The sequence below is a fragment of the Culicoides brevitarsis genome, chromosome 1 (assembly GCF_036172545.1).
Source record: "Culicoides brevitarsis isolate CSIRO-B50_1 chromosome 1, AGI_CSIRO_Cbre_v1, whole genome shotgun sequence".
In the NCBI taxonomy this organism is placed as follows: Eukaryota; Metazoa; Arthropoda; class Insecta; order Diptera; family Ceratopogonidae; genus Culicoides; species Culicoides brevitarsis.
The window spans coordinates 25997102-26012674 of NC_087085.1; the positions used below are offsets into that span (position 1 = coordinate 25997102).

The 15573-nt window shown below is 31.0% G+C and overlaps 1 protein-coding gene across 2 annotated transcripts in view; it reads left to right on the forward strand.

Annotated features, from left to right (window-relative positions):
- The window catches only part of LOC134827074 (protein eva-1-like), a 93870-nt gene that overhangs the window by 64659 nt on the left and 13638 nt on the right, over nucleotides 1-15573 (forward strand). For both annotated transcript variants that reach the window (XM_063839609.1, XM_063839610.1), the window contains exon 4: nucleotides 14186-14324. In XM_063839609.1, the coding sequence (XP_063695679.1) occupies nucleotides 14186-14324 (139 nt within the window). The remainder of the gene's footprint in view (nucleotides 1-14185; nucleotides 14325-15573) is intronic.

The window sequence follows — 15573 nt, forward strand, 5'->3', positions numbered from 1 at the left end:
TCTACTTATATTTTAGCCATTTTTATTCAATTCAATTCATTTTATATCCACAGAGAGAAATGCGAGTTTAACAAGGGTATTTGCCTTTGTGAGCATTTAATTTATTTTTGTGTAATTGCAGACATTGTTCAGATTGTTTAAATTCGCATATTTTTTTATCATTTTCTTTCTCTCTCTCTATCTCGCTCACTTTGTTGTATATTAATTGAAAGTTACACTTGAAAGAAGACGTTTTTTGCTCGTTCGAGAAAACTTCTGTCTCACTCTTTGTTAAATTGAAAATAAATTTTTAAATTAAATATACAGAGAAAAAAATTGCCATTTAAAATAATATAAAATCAAATTTTGAATGAATTGGCTTTTCTTTATCACAATTGTATGAATAGACTCAATTATGTTAAATTTGTTGATGGTCGAAATAGATTAAAAGCTAATCATGTTTTTTAGGACTTAATTTATGGCTTTAAATTTTCTAAAGCTTCAGTAACATTTTTTTTTTCATATTGGAACTTTAACTTTTGCTTCATTTCAAAATTTGTCTGTCCGTCTGTTACAATGTTCCTTTTTGCCATATGTTAATTCAAACTATTCATATTAAATATGAATTTAAAAAATGCAAATTCAGTATATTGCTTCTCTTCCGGAAATCACGTAAAAATGCGGGCGATGAAAATTCGTAGAAAAAAAATTAATTATCCGGAAAACTCTTAGCAACATAAAATGTGAAATTTCGTGGATATCCTCAAAAAAGCTTGTAAAATTCGTAAAAAGCAAAAAAAAAATATTAACAAAATGGAACAGAACATTTTTTTTTTTCATTTTCGTAAATAAATATTTTTCAAGGAATATAAAGTTAATCCAAAATAGTCGAACTTTAACCTCAAACAACTCGGTAAACATGACATCGTTTTGCTCAATTTAATCAAAATAAAAGAAAAATGTTGAATCTCCTTCACTTTTTTAAAGCATCAATTAATTCAAGACTTCTAAATTAAATTAAATAAAGTGAAAAGAGAAAAAAATCAATTAATAAGACAAAAGGAAATTCACTCAAGCAAGGGGTACTCCATCCATCCATCCAAGTCCATCAATATTGATTTAAATGGATTAAAATTATTCACATTATAGAGAAACTATTTTATTTTCTGCTTACTTCGACATTTTCTCTATATTGAAATAACATAACCCGACTTTTTTTTATAGAGAACATTAGTTTTCTCTCTTTTTTTTTTTGTCTTTTCCTTTTATTTTATTTATCCTCATCGTCATCGACGAGCAACGAAAGACAGATAAAAAATTATGTAAATACACATAAAGCAAAGGTATTTTCAAGAAAATGTCTAAGAAAAGGGATATTCACGTTTCATTCCTTTTTAGATTATTGTCCATTTCATCATAATAAAAAATGGTCTTTGAAATACAATACTTACGGAGAAATAACGAAAAAAAAAACGAAGAAGAAGAACATTATCTCTCGTTTTATAGTACGCAAGATGTAACGTAAAAATGTCTTTTTATCTTTTAGATGTGACGTCGTTCGCTTGTATTGATCTCCTTTTAATACAAAAGACGAACTAATATCATTTTTTTATTCATTGATACACTTTTTTCTGCGTTTCTGTCACAAAAAGGATAATATTCTGTTATTTTATGTCATTATTTTGGTGACATTCTATCATTTATTTTCTAATAATCCATTTCATTTCGTGCTCAGTCGAGCCGCACGTACATGTCAAATATCGGTAGATAGAAAAGTAATCTTCAATTGAATTACGTCTTTTATCGTCAAATGTTTTTTTTTTATCTGAAAATTTTGCGCTGTTAGCGGCAACAGCATGAAAAGGAACAGACACAAAGCAAACAAGACGAAAACTTTAATTTTGTACAAAATGAAAACAAACATGATTATCTACAAATCGACAAACTAGTCAGAGATTTTTCCGAACAAATGATGCATTTTGTTTTCATGTTTCTTTCGCTTTTTATATTAAAGACTTTTCGTGTGTATGTGTGCTTTTCAAAGCAATAACAACTTTGCATTCGACATTTTCTTCTTCCACTTGAATTGATCGACATACAAAATTGTTTGTTTGGTAACAGAAAAATGTTTCAGAGAAATCAAAAAAGAAACATGTGCAAAACAAAGCTATAAATTTCTGTGATCCAACACACAAACACACAAAAAAAGACACAAAAGTGCAACTGATTTTAATCTCTTCTCTGTTTTTCTGGTGAGTTATGTTGTTTAAACACAATAATAATTGAAGATCAAATCAATAAATATGCTTGATTTGTTTTTTATCCTCCTCTTTTTACCTTTTGCCTCCTTTCATACGGACAAATACGTGATTGAAGTGCTTTGCAAGTGTTTTTCAAAAATCACTTGTGCGTTGCATGTCAAAAGGTTTTCAGCCTTTTTTGTGTATTTATTTTTTTCTCTGCAGCATACACAAAAATAAAGTTAATTAAAAGCTCTTTCGAGAATGACATGGTGCACTGTGAAAAATTGGTGTCTCGCAAACCATTTTTTTGCCATTTAAGTTGTAAAATTTTTTCTCTTTCAAATTTTTAATTTTTAAATAAAAATTGATAATGAATAGATTATGGCGCCATCCATTTACGGCGTCAGAAGTTTAGAAGGGGGCGGAGATCTATGAATGGATTCCGATGGATTTTGACGTATGGGAAAGGGGATAATCGACAATATAAGACGTTGTAAAGAATAATTTAAATCTTAAATCGTTGATTTTTCAGAATTCTTTTTATATTTTTATATATATTAGTTGCCCAGCTTTAAGGTGTAAAATCATGGTTTTGTTCTCGTTTTCGTCCTTTTTCAAATTTTATAAGCCTGAGTGGTGCGCCACAATGATCCACTGGAACCTCGAGTGCCAGCCTTCGCATGCATTCGTACTTCGTTATGTTCGATCTTAGGCTTAATATGTTCTACTACTACACTACATAAACACGATCGGCATATTTGAATAATGCTGTTGACCTTGTAACGGCATCATCTTTGAATTCTACATTATTCAATTCAAATGTATCAACTATGTCCTCGTTTGACGCAGCGCCAATAAATCCTTGTTTTGGCTAGATTGGTGTTTCGTTTGTTACATCTATAGCCGTCATATTCCAGCAGCTGACCACCTCTAATTGATTCCACAATGCGAGCAACAAAAATTCAGTAATATGGGGAAAATTCAACTGTTTAAAAGATTTTATGTTCAATTTTTTTGTTTAAATGGTTTTTATTTAATTTTCCATTGAATTTTTTTGATATTAAACATTTTAGTGAGGGGGGAGGGGGATTCATGTTAAAAAATATTTCGTGAATTAGGGAGGGGCTCGCATGATTCCGACAGTTTTCGATTATAGGGGAAGATTCCTTTTATAATCCGACGTCATTAATGGATGACGCCTTAAAACAAAAATATGACAAGTAGAACGAAGTTTACGGGTAAAACTTGATTTTGATAATTTTGAACAAAATCTCCCAGTTTTTATTTTTTGTTCTGACTAATTTTTGAAATTTTTATAGTAACTCGTGCATATTTCTTTATTTGCGAAACATAAATTTTTTACAAAAAGTGTTTTTCACACATCCGAGTGCATCATAAAGGATGATGTGACATGAAAACTCACATAAAAGGAACATTTAAGGACTTTTCAAATGAAAAAACACCTACTACAGGAAGTGTGTTGGTAGTAATTAATGGTTTATCTTATCTTGGCTTATTTTATAAAAAAATATAAACAAATAGAAACGTTTTGAAATGAATGGATAAATCTGCTGAGGCAAATTTAACTTTTAAAAGGAGATTTTGCAGAATATCCTACGAAAATTGTCAAATTTAAGCTTTTTCCGGCAATTTATCACAGTTTCCTCACAAATGTGAGACGCTTTGAGCATAAAATATTTCTCTCATAAATATTTCTACTTTAAAAATTTTATTATTATTTTTTTTTGTTTTATTTCATAAGATTACTGTAATCATAAACTTCCGTTCCATCTTGTGCGACAAAAATTGTGGCAAAATAATTTATTGTTGGAGAAATGCAACGTCATTGTTGTTGTTCCGTTTTTCGTATTCTACACTTTTTTGATTACAACTATTATTCTTGTGCCACATTTTAAGCAGAAAATTGTCCCTTTTCCCTCTTTGCGCTCCTTTACGATGACATTTTATTATTATTATCTTACACTTGACAATCAAGGACACTTCCTCGAGAAATTTAAACTGTCATGTCCATTTCAACTCAACCGATTCTGCTCTCCTTCGCACAGCCACACACAAAGTTTAAGACAATTTTATAAACTTGTCGGACATTATAAACCAACTTTAAACAGACACCTGTCTTATCGCAATTTCATCTTCAATGTTATCTTACCAGAGGCGCTTGTTGTTGCAGTCACTTTAACACACCATTCGCTGCTGAAATATTATCATGCCGTTTTCGGTGTAATGTGGCAGCAGTAACAACGAACAATGATGATTTCTGCATTTCACAGGGAATTGTTGAAATGAAAAAGAGTTCATGCTCTCTCTCGCTGACGAAATATATTTATTTAAGTCGTTCCGAAGATTTTTCACGATATTTATGAAAATTTAATTATCTCGGGGAATTCAACGTGGAACAAGGTCTTTAAATCCATCCTGGCACAATATTGTAACAGTTTTAAAATAATATAACAATAATTTTCATTACAATTTAATGAAATAAAAAAGTGAAAATAAAAGTTTGTCGTCTTTCCCATGGGACGAGGCATTTAAACAAAATTACAAACTTTTAAAGTTTAATTAAAAGTAAAAGTTGCTTGTAGGTAGGTGTGAGAAAAGACGTTTTTCTTCCCTCAAATTGAAGATAAATGTGCAAAAATTCAGTTAATCTTATTTACAGTTATTTTTCTTCTTAATTCACAACGAAAAAAGTACAATTAACAGGAAATTATTTGTAAATGCACTCTTACTTGTTTTTTTTTTGTTTCTTGTCTCTTGTGCTTTTCTTTCCATTTTCTTTATTGATATTTCCAACAACAAAGACGACAAATAACGAAACAAGTGAACTGCATCAAATTGGAAACAAAATCAAAGTTTATGGAAATCAAATGCAATGAAGAAAAATACGACAAAGAAGCGAAAAGGAGAAAATTTTAAATAAAAGAAAAGTAAAGAGACATACTCACAGAATGAAACATTGAACTGTGAAGTAAGTCTCTTTTATTTATTACACAAAATATACGATGAAATTTATTTTTCTTCTATTTTACATAATAATCAGATCTGTGTTCTACGAAACACAAATACGAATAAAGTTGTTGATTTTTTTTTCTTCTTCGTTTTGCTTGTGATTGTGCATGCCAGCACAGTATGGTAGAGTTGCTTGACATTATTTCCAATCATAAGCGCATGGAAAAATTTGAATAGACCGACAGAAAGACAGCAAATGTCTTGGTAACATAATATTTATCGAATGGCAAAGTTTATTTAAATACAAAATAATAAAGAAAGGAGGAAATTTTATAAAATGCAATGTTCATGAATCAAAGACAGTGACCGAATATATTAAAGATTCTTGTTTGCAAATAATACAAAAGTTTCTTCTGATGATTTTACTCCTTTTTTTCAATCCTCTTATTATTGTGTTCTTTTTTTCCTATTTACGATGAATGAATAAATGGAAAAATCCTGAATAAAATAATATTTGAGAAAAAAATTAACGAAGTGTCAGAAATCTTCATAATAAGGAAACATTGTGATTGCAACAAGAAATCTGACGTTTTGACTGCATTGTTATACGAAAGTTATTTTTCTATTTTTTTAATTATTATTTTTTTCTTTCATTTATTTTTATTAAACGGCGTAAAATGACTCATTCATCTAATAACTTCAATTATAAAAAATATCAACATGGAAAATTTTATTATTTTCTTGAGGCGTCATCCTCTAAAGGCGTCGGCAAAAATAGGGCATTTTTTGACCCCCCCCCAATAATCGTAAACCGTCGAAATTTAACAAACACCCCCCCCCCCCCTAATTTACGACGTGTTTTTTAACATGACCCCCCCTCCACCTCACTGAAAAGGAAATTTTTAGTACCAGTTCAAATTTCAATAAAAGCTCGTGAAAATTTTGGAAAAATAACTCAAATTAATGAAAATTTGAAAAAAAAAGATTAAAAAGTCTGAAATACTCTCGGAAATACTTCAAAAATTATTTTAAATAATTCAAAACGAAAAATTTTTAAATCGTGAATATGGCATATTTTTACGACGCCGTACATTTCTGTTTACCCCCTCCCCCCCTCGTCGGAATCCGTCGTAAATTACGTAAATTCGTAACTACCTACGCCATTAATGGGTGACGCCTTGAAAAAAATATTGGGTTTGCTTTTTTTAATAGTTTAATTATAAAAAAAATAACATTAAATTAAAGTTTTTGTTAAAAAAAAATTTAGTATAATTTAATAAATTGAATTTAATTAGATTATAAAGATACTCATCGATAAAAAATTTTAAAATAAATATAAGTATATGGGAATAGAACTTTCTATTGATTTTTTTTCAATAGAAACGAGCAATTTAAAAATATTTGCAAAACATCAAGACTTCTTAGTAAAATTAATTAACTAAGCTATCCTTGGGGTAGTTTTTAAATAATTAATTTTTTTTTTTCTTTCTCTTTTTCTACCATTTTCATCGATGCATTTTAATTCTAGAAAAATCACTGCATTATCATAAAAAGTTTTGTTTTTGTCTTCGTTTGCCTCTGTTCTTCTAATAAATAAGAGGAATGTTATAATAATAATAAAACTAGCACTACTTTCGTCGTTCTTTATCATAATCATAATTTATTATCATTATTTTTATTATTATTTTGTAGCAAGAGTGCCAGACTCTTTTGTTCAACACGGAAGAAAATTGCTACACTCTGCAATTATTATAATAACCTCTCATAATCTAATTGCTAATTCCTTTATCTTCTTTATGTATTGTTATCCAACACCAACACCACCATCGCCGCTGCTGCTTGTCGTCTTGCAATAAAGGTGCAAGATGTATAATAAAACCAAGATTTTCTCTCTTTTTTTTATCCAACAATGTTGAAAAGTGCCTTTATAACAAAGCATATTCTTTGAGTCGGAATTTTTCGTTCCTTTGATAAAGCAAAAACTGTCGAACAAGGTGTTTTGTTATGCTGTGATCAAAGTCCCTAAAAGCAATACGGGGTCACTTTATGTAAAACGTTCAATATTCCTATGAATAAATAAACAAGGAAATATTGCTTTGATGCACTCACAAGCTTTTCATTATTAACTGCCTGTTGCAATAAAAGGTCTTTTGAGGCACTTTATTGAAGTAATTCTCGGTTTGCAACGAGACACATCCGATTCAAATGTATAAAGTGTTAGCTTTTACCAGACATGCAGATTGAAAGGCATTTATTACAACATTTAATAAACCTTTTTTTTATTTCGAGTAATAATTGAAAACCATATTCGTCTGAAATTTACTTGTAATTGTGCAAAATCGTTTGCTAATAAAATCCTTTCAATTATTCAGCGGAAGCCTCCGAAGTCTATAAAATATTATTACTGTCGATTCACAAAAAGATTTCAATTTTCTATAAAGACCACTATTCTGGCTCATCAAATTCCAATTCAACTCCGATTTTTACCGCATTTTGAATTTATTTTCAAAGAAAAGCGATTATGTGTCCATGATTGTCCGTCTGTCCGTTTGTCGAGTCCTTTTGCCATTTGCTAATTCAAATTTTTTTAAATTGAATTATAAAATAGCTGTTTTTTAATGTCATTTTGATAGCATGCATTAATTAGCGGGTTGGCGAATTCGCAATATTTATAAGAAAATTATGCAAAATTGGAAACATATTAGAATGCGGTTAAGCTATTTGTTTCAAAGACTGCTTTTTATTCTTCTTTTTTCTCTCTCAGTGAAAGTTAATAAACTTTACTGCCGACGATCTTTTCTCAATCACACATGCTGTCTGTACTCCAGTAGACCAAGATAATGATGATGCTTATTATGATGATGATGATGATACAAATAGAAAAGGTAAATGTAATGTAAGAAAAATAATAAAAGGTACAGAACCTATAATAATAAAAATTGATACAGCAGTAACCGACATCGCATCGACGCAACAACAAACAGCAACACAAAAACGAGATCATAATCCTTTACTACTCCATGTCCCCCTCACTTTCGTATCAAAAGAGTTTATGATGCTCATTTTTCCCAGAAGTACTGGTCAGTTTGTTTTCTTTGCCCATTTCACTTATTATTATTTTACTCCTTTTGGCCATCTCTCGCTCTCTCGCATGTGTGAGGCCAAAAATTTTATGTTTCTGTTTGATTATGAATATTTAAAATCATTTGTATGGTCAAATCCATTTGGTAAATGATATTATGATATGGTTGCCTTTTCCATATTTATTCTCTCTCCATCTCGTATACGTTACTTTGTATGCTCAACCAATTTTAAGTTAACAAAAATAGACATGTTGCGTATGATGACCCATAATAATATTTTTGGAAAAACATGATTATTTTCTGTGTGTGTGTCTGTTGTACAAATGCGGTCTTTCGGAAATTGAAAAGGTAGAAAAAGGCCACCTTTGCCACATATACACCAGGCAACGTGTGTGTGCTTTGTTTGTGTATGAAATGAATGTTGGGATAATTTGTGTTCAACAAATAGTTTTTCTAGCCAAAAACAACTTTGATAATTTTGTAAATTAGTGTATGACAAGATTAAGGTTGTTTGTAAATAATATTGTGGTCGAGCACGAGCATCGTATTGAAAAGATGTTTTGAACAAACATTTTTGGGGGTTTGAGATTATGGAAAAGTAGGGGTATATTATTATTATTTTATAAAGAAGGTATGTCAAAAAAATAACATATAAAACGTTATTGTTCGGAAAACTGGTCGTTTTCCTGATGGAATCGCATTTCGATTTCGTTAACTATGTTATCATCTTAACTACGTAGTCTATTAGTCAAGTGACGTTTATTTAATTTTTAAACCACGTGGTTTATTTAATTTACAATCTAACCAAGCGGATTTATTAGTTTTTTTAAACCACGTGGTTAGTTAAATTTTCAGATTCTGTGGTATTTTAATTTTTTAACCACGTGACCTGATACATCTTCGGATCACGTGACTAAAGAAATTTTCAAATCACGTGATTTTGATTGAAGTCACATGAATTGAAAATTTCTCACGTCACGTGATTTAAACATATATCAGGTCACGTGGTTTACAGATGTATCAGATCACATGATTTAAGGATAGCTTCAAATCACGTGTTTTAAAAAATCTTCGTATCAGGTGACTTTAAATATATTCAAACCACGTGACCTGATACATTTTTAAAACCACGTGACCTAGCTTACCGTTAATCCCAGGGCATTACCGAATTTGTTTTTCTTGGAAATGCGGTAAAAATTGACTGACAACCAAATATAATTTTTGATACTTCATGACAGGTTGTTTGAGTTTTCGACATTCAATTGATGTTTAATATAAAATCTCCTGCCCCCGATAATGGGGACAACCACAAATGTGGCGTCTCCACTAAATTGACTTTTGCTACTTACCACACGAATCAAATATTTAAAAGGTCACGCTCGACTAATGTCCCATTTATTAAGTCTTTCGCACAAATGTTTCCGGTCTCGTTATAAAACGCTTACGATTATTTTGTTTCTCCAGCAAAATGTGCAACAACGAGAAATACCCATACCGAAGAAATGAAGAGCGTAAATGGTTGTTTAGGAATTATTCCATTGAATATTCTATTACACAGACACACAATCATGTGGGCGTGTTGGTTGGGTGCATGTGAGTATTTCAAACATTCTAAGGATATTTACTAGCCACAAGCATTTGAACAACCTTTTCTAATAGCAGCGCAGCCAAAAATCTAATGGGGTTTTAGAAAGTTATTTTCGGAGAATGTCTGTATTATTTTTATTGTTTTTTTGGTTGCAAAAAGGTATTCGAGTCGCTTCACACTGAAACATTTCGTGAATAGAAAAAAAATAACTAAAGCGGGTTTTTAATTATTTTTTTTTATTTTTAGTTATTTATTTTTAAGAATTTTTGTTGCATTTTATTTTTTTTAATGCGTTAAAAAGAGCAAAAATGAGGAAAATGTTCATTTGAATTCGAAAATGGATTTGAACAATAAAGACAACGACACAACACGACAACAATAGAACTTGCCCGAAATTTATTCATGAGCACATAATGCGTTGTACACAGTCATTATCAGCATCGTGGCCTAGAAAGCTTCACAATGTTATCACTGTTAAATTAATGAAAGCAGAGACACGCATTAGCACTATCGTCTATTCTTTCATGGCTTTTTGCATGGAAAATGTTAGAAATTATTTCCTCTTTTATGAATAACACTACCTGTCTCTCCTTTAATTTCTTTGTGCATTCGTTGTGCGTTATCTTTGAGCCCATTTGGAATGGCGAGCAACTAAATGTCGCACAAAAACACACACAAAGGCGATAATTGTTTTGTTCCATTTAAGTTTTTGTTTGATGATATAATTACTACTTCTAGTTATATTTATTTTTAGCAAAGTTTTGAGTTAGAGAGAGAAATACGAGGAGGAGCCTGTCATTAAAACTATAAATTGCCAAAGACACAAGATGAGGGAAAAAGGGAAATTTTGTAATAATAAGGGTTTTAGGGGTTACTTTGAAATTGATTGTCATACACTTAAGGCGATGTTTGTATTATTATATGCCTATCATGATCATCATTACTCGTTCTCCGGCTCATTCTCGAGACGAAATATCTCGAGATACAGCATCAAGATGTCAAAGACACAAACTATTTTAAATGGGTAACTCAGACTATTTACGAGAATTTCTGTTGTTTCTATTTAAATATAGAAAGATAAAATAATCATCTCATAAATTTGAGTTAAATCCTTTTTGTGCCCTTTCCTTTCGATGTTGTCTTTCGTTTGACTTCTTCTTCTTCAGCGTCTTTTTCTAGAGAAATTGAAACGAGCAATTTTCATTACTACTTACTTGATAAACAGCCAAACCGCCAGTTTCCTGATGGCATTTTAAGATAAGCAAATAATGAAATTATTTAATGACTCAAAAACAAAAGTTTATTTTTTACCGCATTTCGAAGAAAAATACGGTATCAATCTGAGATTTACCTAATTGGTACCGAATCACGTGATTTTTAAGATCAAGCGGTATGAAAATTAGGTCACGTGGTTTGATATATTTTTCGTCACATGATTTAGCAATTTCTCAGGTGGTTTAAAAATTCTTAATTCACGTGGTTTAAAAATTAACCTGAATGGTGGCTTAGAGGCTTTTTGGTCATATGGTATAAATTTTTGTTTCTGATCACGTGGTTAAAAAAATGTCATATTTTGGAATTTTGAAGGTCACGTGGTTTGAAAATGAATCGTGGTTTAAAGATTTCATAGGTCACGTAAGCCAAGTCACGTGGTTTAAAAATTTTTAAATCACGTGGTTAAAAAAATATTTTGGCATCCATTTCAAAAATTCAAATACACTGAAACCACGTGGTCAAATCTATGGTGGTTCAAACGATAACTTTATATATATTTTTTTTTCAAAGAAAAAAATGTACAACTGCTTCCGTCGGTCGTAAAAGTATCCAATTCAGAAGACCAATGACTGTCAACTGACAATGTCTCGGTAATTTATCCTCATTTTGTTGCCTTTACGAGCTAATTCAGTGTTACTAATGTCACTTATTCAAAGATTCATAAAAAAAAATCTGTCAAAATTACCATAGATCATATCGCATGCCAGTAAAAACGAGAAAAAAAAAACACAGACAGAAAGTATATAACTCATCAATGTCGTTTATCACAATTTTTTCTCCCTTCTGGGAACTGAATATTAGATTTTGTGTGCGTTGTCGAATTAGAATGATGTGGACAAATTTGAGACAAATTGCGAAAAAATTTCAAAAGATTTATCTTTTGTTTTGTTCGTCGTCGTCGCACTTGGCTACTGCGTGCCCCCGACAAAGGATATGACAATGTCCTTGAATGAGGCGAAATACAAACAAACAGCATTAGACACGCAGTGCACGGCAGTATCATCGCAAGTAAAGTCAGTCGAAAAAAAAAGAGAGGAAATCCTGTACATTTATGTGTCTGATGTAGATAGTGGATTTGCAAACACGCCGTGATATGGAACATTGAACATTGTCTCTCTCTTCTTCACTTTTTTTTGTTTGTTTGTTTCGTGTCATTTGCATTTTTTTTGTCGTGCCACAATTCGATCATGTTTTATATTCATTTCATTCATGCCGGTTTTTGTTTTGGTTTTTTTATCAGATGTGTCTCGGATGTTTTTTTTTTCGTCAAGTGTTTGTCTGTGACGTGCGCGTAATTCGATATTCTTGTCCTGAGTCAACGCAATTGCTGTTGCCGATATCATATTCTTATCAGGATGTGTCCAGATTTGACCGAATGACCGCATAACGATGTGACATTACTTCAGTAAATCCCTAGTTGAGTCCCTGGAAAAATTTTATTATTTTTTTCCACTAAGTCAGCGATTTTTTTCTCAACGCAAAAAATGTTTCATTTCTCCCTTCGTTTTTTTTCTGAAAATTTATTTGTTATTTTATGCATTGAATCAACAAAAAACTGTATTTATTTATCTTTTTTTGCTGCGTACGAAGAACACAAAATAAGACTTAGCAAAAAATGAAAAGCATGAAGCGAAAAATAACACACACACAGGAAATTGTAGACTGGCATACACGCATAAAAAATTATTATTATTATTTAGAAAAAAAAAAATCTTTGATAGCAAATTGAGAAAAGAGACGCATATCTCATATAAAAGCTAAAATTTTCACTCGAGACTGGAAAATATTTTTTATACATAAATTTTTATTGAAATCTTAAAGCATAAGTCGATCAATTGAAAAGAATATTTTTGAAAACAAAAACGTTTCAGACACTTTGGCTTCATGTGTCTTTGTCAATTATTTTTTTTTTTACCATGAAAATAAAATATTTTTTTACGAGGCTTCAAGGATGTCTATTTATTTTGTCTTTCATTGAATATTTTTTTCGTCAAAGTGGTAGATATTCTTTGACGTCAGTTGGTTTTTCAATTATTCTAAAAAGAAACTCTGTAAAAAAAAATATTTTATAAAATTCCTGCCATTAAAGCTGATAAATTTTCAATATTTTTTCCTAACATGCCCCATAATTTCATTTTTTGTCATTTCAAACATGTAAATTGGTAACAAATCAATGTTAACACATAACCTGCAGCCAATATTACTCAAGAAAATCAAACAAAAAAGGGGAAGACGAAGAAAATTCTTCGCAATTTTACTCCGTTTGTCTCTTTTTTATGTGCGATTACAGTATATTTCAGTTGTTATTAGTTTTTGCATAAAATCCTTATACAATATTCGAAGATAAATCTTTTCTACCTTATTTCGCAGAAATTTTGTTTATTGTAGCAAAACACAAGATAAAGATAGTGGAACAAACTGTCATTTTATACGGTTGAAAGGAAAATTGAGATGTTATACTCTCCATCTCGTATATCTTCTTCTAAATTTTATCCGTCTGCCGTTACTGTATTATTATTGGTGTTGCTGAAAGAGACGGTTAAATTTACTTGTCTGCGCTCAGCGAAAACAAAAGAGCAACCTTCGAGGAAGCATTTTCAACTAACAATGTAATTTAATGAAAATTGCCGACAAATTACTGTACCTTTTATTTTTTTTGAAGAATTTTACTCCATAAATAAGTGAAATAGTCCATTACAAAACGACTGAGCTTATGATCCTTTTACTCTTCTCGTGCTTGAAAAAAAAACTTTTTTTTCCTCTTGTAAAAATTATCAATTCATGACAATGTTGGAATGAGAAAAAAAAACTAAGTTGAGAAATGCAAAAGTTTGTAACTGAAGGCTTCTTCATCCCAAACTTTGACTTCTACCGCTGACAAAAATTTCTTCTAAAACACACATAAAAGTTTAGAGATTCGTGACAAAAACTAAATTCAATTTTTTTATACTTCTTCTTTTTTTAATAATGATGTTTTCCATTGCATCCAATTTAAATTTTTTCTTCGTCATATTAGCTAAATGGCATTTTTATCTTGTTTCTTGCAGTACTCACTTCTCCAAACTGTCGTTGAAAATTGCCAGAAGAAGCGGCATTGCAAGTTCCTGGCGTTGCCGAAGAACTTTAAAGGTGATCCGTGTCCGGGAAAGCAGAAATTTGTGGAAATTGCATACAAGTGTCGGCCATGTAAGTACAAAAGTTATAAATTTTGGAAACTTTTTTTTTTTCGTGTGTTTGTGTGTGTCTATTCGGGGACACAATAAAATTTATAATACATAAATAACATCAATTTCAAAAAGATTTTCCGAACAATTTTATGTTCCCTTCGAGACAATTTTCCGGCCGTACAGCGTGACGTTGCTGTGTAAAGTATGACTTGGCAAGATAAATTACAAAGTTTTTGATAAGAGATGTGTTGTCATGTTTCCTTCTTCATCTCAGTCTCTGTCGCTCTCTCATTCCCTCGCACGTCGTTTCCTTCTCGTAAGATTGTTTTCTTCCGAATCTTTGATGGAGGATGATACTTTATTTGGACAGTTATCGGTGATTTATTAACACACAACTGTTCAATCACTTATTATTGTGTCAATCACAGGATTTAAGGGAACGTCGTCGCTTATATACGTTATCTACGCAGTTGATGGAAACAAATGGAAAAACAGAAAACGACACTCCAATTCATTAGAGAATACACCAAGAAATAACTAAGTGACCATCTTCCTTCCGGTGTCGCTATATCAAGAATGAGAGAGAAAATAAACTTTTTCCAACTAAATACCATTTATTTCATTTTAAAATTATTATTACTTGTGCCTCGAGACATTCGGTGTCATTCAAGTAGGAAAATATCTCACAGATAGACAAGTGTCACGCAGGCACTTCTTTCATTTCATTCACAGAAAAAAAAAGATGAAAAAGAAATTAAAAAGTGTTTTTCTCGTCATCCCGCTCAGTTTCTGCTAAAACATATTTATACACAAAGTTGAAGATGAAAGGTAATGATAAGAGGATAACAGATTGTATTTTTTTATTTTCTTCTCACATTTCTTGCTTGTCATGCTCTTACACGACGACGTATATGCATTGTAAATGTTTTTTTTTTTGCAGAGAATTAGTTGATGTCAAAGATATCGCCTGATATTCGAGAAAATTGTCGAGAGCATCATGACGATGAAGTTTTTCCTTTTTTGTTCACTTAATTACTAGGCATCTCCATTCATTCAACGTAACCTGTCTTAATTTATTTCCCCGGACTGCGACAACATTTAATGGATGAGGAAAATGTTGTTGAATCATTAATTTTTGCACGTATTTATTTATTTTATCCAACCGTGCAAATCGTTTAAATAAAAAAAATAACTCTTTAACGACTGGTGGTACTTTTACCAAAGTTTTACCGCCTATTGTATCAAATGGGCAATAATGGGCAACAGAA